The sequence below is a fragment of the Petaurus breviceps genome, unplaced genomic scaffold, assembly GCF_028583685.1.
Source record: "Petaurus breviceps papuanus isolate PSGF00001 unplaced genomic scaffold, PetGlider_PUasm1.0 208, whole genome shotgun sequence".
Lineage (NCBI taxonomy): Eukaryota > Metazoa > Chordata > Mammalia > Diprotodontia > Petauridae > Petaurus > Petaurus breviceps.
This window is the reverse complement of record NW_027185852.1, coordinates 13,369,539-13,377,595: the sequence shown is the minus strand read 5'-3', so window position 1 is coordinate 13,377,595 and position 8,057 is coordinate 13,369,539. Positions and strand designations below refer to the sequence as shown.

Sequence of the window (8,057 nt, the reverse complement as noted above, 5' to 3'; positions counted from 1 at the left end):
GCTTCATAAGATGCTTGTTGATGGACACTTACATGTATGCACACACATGTATGGTGAGGGAGTGATTTTAGCAGTGTAGGGAATTCCCACCATGGAGTCTCGCTGCATTGATGTAGACTGACAACTTTTAAGCCTTAGAAAGTTGCCTTGAGACAGCAAGAGACAAAAGGATCTGCCCAAGATCATTTGACCAGAACGTATCAGAGTAGTCTTAAATACAGATCTTCTACCCTCCAAGGCTGTGTACCACAGTGAGCCCTCCAGTTCAGGATCATGAGTGTGTTCTCTCTCCATGTGTACGCACACATATACACATAGCGATATATTATAGGGACACAAAGAAATAACAGACATATGGCATAGTGGATAAGTTCCTGGTCTTGAGAGTCAAGAGACAAGGGCTTAAATCCATCCTCAGACACTTACTAACTATATGACCCTGGGCAAGTCACTTAACCCTGCTTGCCTCAGTTTCCTCATCTGTAAAATGAGAAGAGGGTCAGACTCCAAATCTACGATCCTATCTGAAGTGGGGACATATGTGTTTATCTGCACTTGTAGCTCTAAAACTATGATATGTGCTTGTTTATACATACATGTGCATTCATTTGGCTAGATCAGTGATTTACCCAGTGGGGAGCATGCATTCCACCAAGGCAGACCAACAGCTCCTCTATCACTTCTAGTCTCCCAAGGTTATCTGGGTACCAAGATGTAAATGACTTCCCCAAAGTCATAGAATCCCTGTGTCAAAGGAAGACTTGAACCCAGATCTCCCCATCTCCATGCACTCACTCCCGTTCACACAAAGGGGGAAAAAGACACTTCTTCCATTTTCATGTAAAAAAGTATTGCTTTGCTAATGTGATCTTGTTAGCCTGGGAGATTCGTTGTGCTAATAAGGGATACAGAGTAAATAGTAATAGTAATAGTAATGTGTTAAAATAAAAAAAAGGGGAAGGGCCGATGCCCCCCAGTGTCCTGCAGTCCTTGCCCTCCGTGGGCCAGGCTTTGGGAAGACTACCGAGCGCCCTATAAGCAGAATGATACACCAGGAATGGGGAGGCGGAGCTGACACATCATCCCCTGAGAAGCTGGGGAAGGAGTCGTCCAGTTACGGCTCGTCCCCCTCACATGGCTGGAATGGAGGAGTCCAACAGCGATCCTTTTGTCTGGGGGTGCCAGCTTCTCTCGAGCTCTTCTAGGGCCTAGGGGACCTGCCCTGCTCTGCGTGGGCCCACAAGAGTTCAGCAATTTCCCCGTGGGCGGGTGATGTCAGGGCCATGGACAAGGCCGTGTGGCCAGCCTGAAGTGGGAAAATGAGAAATTCATTTCTTTCCAGGCTGAAAAGTTATGCCTCGTGACAGGGAGTTAGGGTTGGGGGGTTATGGGCCATGAGTTCCTTTTTCTTCCAGGATGCTAAGCTGGCTACACAGCTCCATGGCCCCCTCACAGAAACCACTTTATTCTTTCAGAATTAGAAGCACTAAGGTGCAGTCTATAGTTTTGTTGGTTTGTCTTTTTTTGCTTTTTGGAGGGGGGAGGGTAGAGCAATTGGGGTTAAGGGACTTGCCCAAGGTCATGCAGCTGGTAAGTGTTAAGTGTCTGAGGCTGGATTTGAACTCAGGTCCTCCTGATTCCAGGGCCAGTGTTCTATTCACTGCACCACCTAGCCACCCAAGGTATAGTGTATAGGACATGGGACCTGGGAGGCAGGAATACCAGATCTAAATCTCTCCTCAGACAATTTCCTCTTCTATAAAATGATGGGACAGAGATACACTGGGTCAGAGGTCCCTTCTTTCTCTCACTTTGATACCAGGCTTCCAGCCCTGCCTTGTCCTCCAGGAATGGGAAGCCAGTTCTGGGCTGCTATGCTGATCACCCCTCCCCAGTGACCTATCAATCCCTTGACTCTAATGGGCCCCCCTCCCATCACAGTATAGCCCTTTGATGTCAAAGCCTGTTTCTGATTATAGGGCTGGTGGGGCTGCATTGTGTTAACACAGCCCCTTTTGTGTGGCTCCAGGGGAGAGCAGCCTAATATTTAGGAAAGGCGCCATTTCTTCCTGGCAGCAACCCCCTCACCGTCCCTCCCCCAACATTCATTTTGGGATGGTCTGGACCCTCTAATTATTTCCCTCACAGTGCTGGGGCCAAGCCCAGGTATTTGGGATCTGCCGACAAATTGGGGGGGGGGGGGGAGGAGGGGATAAGGATGCCATCCTGGCCACCGGGAGGTGTGACAAGAAATTTGGATTGTTAATAGCACAGAGGAAATTCAGATGTTACTTATTAGGATGCTATGTACAGGACAGGGAGTGACTTGGAACCAGCAGCAAGTCCTAATCCCAAGCTCACTTTACATCTGGGTAAAAAAACCCCAACAGGTTTGGTTTGAAGAAAAGGCATGTCCAAGTGTGTGATGAATGCACCTCCACATGGGCCAGCCTTTAGATGGCTTTAGGTTGGCTGGGGTGCCTTGCGTTCCACCTCCCTCCCAGACTTAGCCCAAGGGCCGCCACCTCCCATCTGGAGTCCCCCCTCCCCTCTTAGACTGGCTAGTTGTGAAAGCAGGACCCTCTCACCTTGTTGGTCAACGTGGCATCGCAGCCTGGATGAGCCAGGAGGACTTTCACCATGTCCGTGTTGCCATGGCGAGCAGCCACCATGAGGGCTGTGGTCCCATCATTGTCCTGAAGGTTGACGTCAGCATGACAGGTCAGCAGAGCCTTTACCATGTCCCCCCTGTCGTGGCTCACCCCTAGCATCAGCGCTGTCTGACCTCCCTGGAGAGAGGGAAGGACAACAATGAGCCACCGTCCCATCACAGAATCCCCACACAAACAGAGTTGGTTTTTACCAACTCAAGTGACTTAGAGAACAGGAATAGCCCTCCCAATGGATCCTGGCCGTCTTAGAGCTGGAAGACCCTCCAGTCAGGGGGAGCCTACTGCCTCCAATGCAGCCCCTCCTCCTTCCAAGGAGGGGAGGCTCGGATAGTCAGAAACTGTTTATTCTGTTAGGATATTAGATTATCCTGGAACTGCAGGATGAGAAGTGTGACCCAGCTAGAACCCAACACCAACGAGGAAGTCTGAAGATCAAGAGTAAAACATGGCACCAGGGAAGGGTACCAGGGAGAAAAGGTCATCCATGCTGAGCATCACTGAGAGTGTGTCTAGTGGATAATTTCCAAAAGTCACACAAGTGTTCCATCTCATACCCAACCAATCCCACAGCATCAGCCACCATCACCTCCTTCCAGGTTTGAACAAAGATAGGGTTTCTGAGAGGCAGAAGAGAGGGGACAGAGCAATCTAGGCATAAAGTGACAGCCTATATGCAAAAGCCTGGTGATGGGAGATGGCCTGTTGAGTAAAGGGAACAGCTGGAACACAGAATCAGAATACCATTGATTTCAAACTGTAGGAGATCTTAGAGATGACTCAGAGTTAGGAAGACCTGAGTTTGAATGCTGCCTCAGACACTTACTGTGGTAAGTTACTTCATTTCTCAGCCTCAGTTTCCTCCTCCATAAAATGGGGGTAAATAACCACACGTGACTTCACAAGGTCATTGTGAGAAGCAAACGAGAGCACAGGTTTAAAGTGCTTTGCAAACCTTAAAGAGGCAAATGCCATCCACTATTACTGTCTTTGCTGAATTGTTTTGTTTTGCTTTGCATTTTCCTGTATTTCCTCTTCCTTGCTCTAAGGGATGGCTCTCTGAGTATGGGGGAGGGGAGGAAGACTATATTCAGAAGTGAAAGTGTAGATATTGAACACTGCTATTTTCTTCAGCAGAGACCAAGCTTCCTGAGGGCAGGGAACATTCCACTTTTGTCATGGTATCTCCATCATTTAGCAGAGGGCATGGCATGGGGAAGGTACTTGATAAATGCTTGCTGATTAGCTCAGATGGGCAGTTGAAGGTTTGGACGCAGGTTCCTACCCCCCCCAAAGGTTTGGGCTCAAAGGAAGGGGCTGGAATCCTAACTTGGCCACTCACTCCCTGGGTGATCTTGGAAAGGTCTCAGTATGTGGAGAGTTTGGAATCCCCTCTAAGCCAGAACCGTGGGAGACTCAGCTTCACTGATTTCCAAAAGGCCAAGTGGGCTTAAAGGACCCTAGGATTTAGAGTTAAATCTAGCCTTAGAAATCATTTTACAAATGGAGAAACTTTAGAGCAAAATGAATTGGCTCATCCAAGGTCCAGCAGGAAGTTAATAATGGGAAGGATTATTTTTACTTATTGTTTTTATGACTTTCTGGGAAGTAATCCCAGGAAGAACAGGAATTTGAACCCAGCTCCTCCGACTCAGACACCTGGTGACTTCAATTATAGCGCGCGCGCGCACACACACACACACACACACACACATCACCTCTTGAGAGGTTAAATCAAAGTCTATTTGCTCCTAACTCCAATGAACACACACACAGAGGCATGCAAGCCTGCAGGTACTTTCGATCTCAGCCTTGGAAGGGATTTAGGAGGCCACACAATCCAAACTTAAAAGAATCCCTCCTGCCACATTCCTGACAAGTGGACAGCCTGCCTCTCTCTGCTTGAAGGCTGAGGGGTCGGAGCACACACATGGAGGCTTACTCCATTCTGGGATAACTAATCACTAGAAAAGTTTTTCCTGAAATCATACCTACATCTGTGTTGCTACAGTATCTTTACTTAATATCCCACTTCTTACAATGTTACAATGTCTTCTGGGAAAAAGACCAATCCCTTTTTTAGCCAATATTTTTAAAGCCTCTGCTACATTTCTCCAGCAGAATCAATTGCTTTTTATTTACTTTGTACATCTCCTATGTTTTAGATGTTTTCTCCCAATAGAATGTAAGATCCTTGAGGGCAGGAATTTTTCCACTTGTTCCCAGCATCTAACAGAGTAAACCTGGGATTGACTGAGGTGCATCGGCTGCATGTGTCCTCTATGTGACTCTCCACTTTCAAACTCCACTCCTCCCACGAATAGTATGTTTACTCAGGAAAGTGCACCCCACATTTATGGGCAAGTCGCTAATTTTCTTATCATATCTCTGCTTTGAAATAACTGTGCCTTTTTACTAAACAGTAAAAAAATCTGTGGGGGCTCATAAGAGTCTAGGCCCGGAAAATACTTTGAATGGGATATAGTGATGCTCTGTGGGAGCCCATACTGTATGAGTTGGGGTCCCCCCAAATTACATCTCCTCAAGAAATTTATTCTATATAATAAATGGTTAGATTAGAATCAATGTGGACTTTATGTCTGAGGCAATATCAGACTGTGGAGAGTGGAGAGCAGAGGAGAGATAGGGGCAATTTAGAGCTGGAAGGGACCTCAGAGATCTGGAGGTGGGTACCTTCTAGGTACCCTCTAGGTACCCTCTAGGTCCTCAAGGGAGGCCCTTTAACTAAATCCAAACTTTACGGAACAAATCCTTTTATTGAGGGGATTTGTTCTGTGAAGTTTGGATTCAAAGAGTGGCACTTGAAGACCTAGAGGGCCACGTGTGGCCTCAAGGCCACAAGTTCCCCACCCCTGAACCCAACCTCTTAACTTTACAGTTGAGCATTCCAGGAGGAAAACAGTGGAGTCAGGATCCAAACCCAGGTCCTTGGTGATGACATCTAGCTAGCTGGCTTTTCACTGCACTAAAAAGGACTGTTCCGTACATAAAGATGCAGCTCTGGGAAGGCAGCCATACCAACATGACCACTTCCTGCTTCTCTCTGGGTGGGGGGAGGGGTGGGGAAGGGGGTATGAAGAGGGAGGAGTGTAGCAGCTGGGTCTATAGACAGTCTGCCTAGCCCACCACTCAAACTCTACTGCACTGCACCTGGGACAGCTGCCCCTTCTCTCCCAAGAACCCATCCTTTTCTTTCCTTTCGCCTTTTTTTTTAAACAAAGCTGGTGAGGTGTGTGTATGGCCCCTCTTTGTTTTTCTCCAAAAAGGATTCCTGGTGGATTAATTAATTACTATTGTACTTGCCTATCACCTGCCAGCATTAAAGGGTGTGGGCAATCTTGGCACTGCTTGGTGAAGGGCCCTACCAGCACAACCCAGCTCGGCCCTGGCCCTGGTAGCATTGGTGGAGGGAGGAGCTGGCAAGTTAAGGATCAAGGTCCTCTTCAAAGGACAGGGCCTTCTGTGCAGACACTCACTGCCCCTTCTAGCCATGGGCTCTCAGCTCCCCAGAGATACAACTGAGTTAGCGTGCAGGTGTGTGTGTGTGTGTGTGTGTGTGTGTGTATAGTGTGTGTGTGTGTGGGTGTATGTATGGCATGTGTGTGGGGGGGTGTATGTGTGTGGTGTGTGTATGCATGTGTAGTGTGTGAGCACGTTGCATACACGTGTATGCAATCACATGTGTGCACATGCATGTGTGTGGCATATATGTGTGTGATGAGGAATTATGGGCATCTTCCAGGTGTTTTGCAAGGTCAGCCAAGTCTGCAAATGCTTCCTCGTGACTTGTACCAGTGGAATATTCCAAAAGTCAGCGCCCAGATGGAGCTTGTCCAGCTCCAGGTTGGGGCACAGATCAGGAACTCATCGACTTCTGCCCCAGCCTGTTCAGCATTCTGAGGGAAGCAAACTTTGCATTTTGGAAGGATGCCATTTGGGAGGCTGGGAGCTGCACGGTTTCCTTTGGCATCAAGCTCTGCTAGGTATGGGTGAGTCCCTCTTCCCAGGCAGGCCTGGGATGAATCCTTGCCATTTACTTCAGGACCCAAATGCCCCCAGCCTGGCCATAAAGGCTGGCTCCACACCACTCCCCTTCGCGCTCCCAACATTCCCATCACACCGTGCTCCTAACTATCCCACTGTTCCCCAGACCCAGCGTGTCATCTCCAGCCTCTGCTCATGTGCCCAGGTGGTCTTCATGCTGAGAATGTCCTTTGTCCTCATCTCTCCCTGCGAGGACGAGCACAGATGTCTGCTTGTCTGGGATGTCATGGTCAGATCTCCTCTGGAGGACAGTGTTTTCCATTGTGGGCGCCATCATGGAGGAAGGGCATTGATTAGCGAGAGGAAGGCAACCACAGTGTGCAGCGGTGAGTGCTGGCCTCCCCTTCCCCCATCAAAAGCTCCCTTACCTTACTTAACCTTAACCTTACTTCTCTGTGCACCTGCCTCCAGGTGGAGAAGCAGGGGCTTTCTGGGGGGCAAGGTGGGGATCTCCAGTACTTCAGCACACAGGAGATCAGATTTACTCTGATGGCCTCAGGGGACAAAACCAAGAACAAAGAAGGTGAACGCTTCTAGGAGGCAAGTGTGAACGCCATGGCCTCAGCACTGGTGCTGTTCCCAAGTGGGACATGGGAGGCTCCCCTCACTGGGAGTCTTCAGGCAGGGGCCAGTGTATGGTGCAGCTGGGATTCTTAGGCACTGCTGTCCTTCCCACTTCTAGAATCCTGCAGAGCCTTCCCTGTCCCCACAAGCCCTGCATTCCCAACTCAAAGTTCCCTCTTCATTCTCAAGTTTTCCTGTACATGCTGTCTGATTTTCCTTTAGACTATCACATCCATTGGATTGTAAGCACCTTGAGGGTAGGTACTGTCTTTTGCTTGTTTTTGTATACCTAGTGCTTAGCATAGTGGCTGGGACATAGTAGGTGCTTAATGCATGTTGATTGATGGATACCTTCCCTCCCTGTGTATAGGGGGCATCCTCCCCACCCTCTGAGTCCCTTGAAGGTAGGAACTTCATTGTTTTTTAATCTTTGTGCCCTCCGTGCTGGGCTGAGCACCTTGCACACAGTAGGCACTCCATCAATGTGAATTCAAATAAGAGGAAGTGGCCCAAAGGCCAGGACTACCTGAGCGGCCTGTATATTCACATTTCCTTGTTTCAACAGTTTCCCGACCACCTCCATATCTTCGTCTGTCTCTGCCGAGGCCAGGGGGGTGATCATCACGGCCGTGTACCCAGCCTTGTTCTGGCGGTCCACCTCACACACACCTGCAGAAGGAGGTCAAGACTTGGCAAAGCATCCCAGAGAGAGGGGCAAGTGTGGGCAGAGCCCTGCACAGCCCACCCGAGGGGCTGGTC

At 49.0% G+C, this 8,057-nt stretch overlaps 1 protein-coding gene across 1 annotated transcript in view; it reads right to left on the bottom strand.

The window, feature by feature from the left end:
• Positions 1-309: 309 nt before the first annotated feature.
• The window catches only part of LOC138165279 (KN motif and ankyrin repeat domain-containing protein 4-like), a 98,067-nt gene continuing 90,319 nt past the window's right edge, over positions 310-8,057 (bottom strand). The window contains exons 9-11 of the mRNA XM_069093437.1: positions 7,825-7,967; positions 2,589-2,789; positions 310-1,306 (exon numbers count right to left, since the gene is read on the bottom strand). Coding sequence (XP_068949538.1) covers positions 1,202-1,306; positions 2,589-2,789; positions 7,825-7,967 — 449 coding nt within the window. The 3' untranslated portion in view covers positions 310-1,201. The remainder of the gene's footprint in view (positions 1,307-2,588; positions 2,790-7,824; positions 7,968-8,057) is intronic.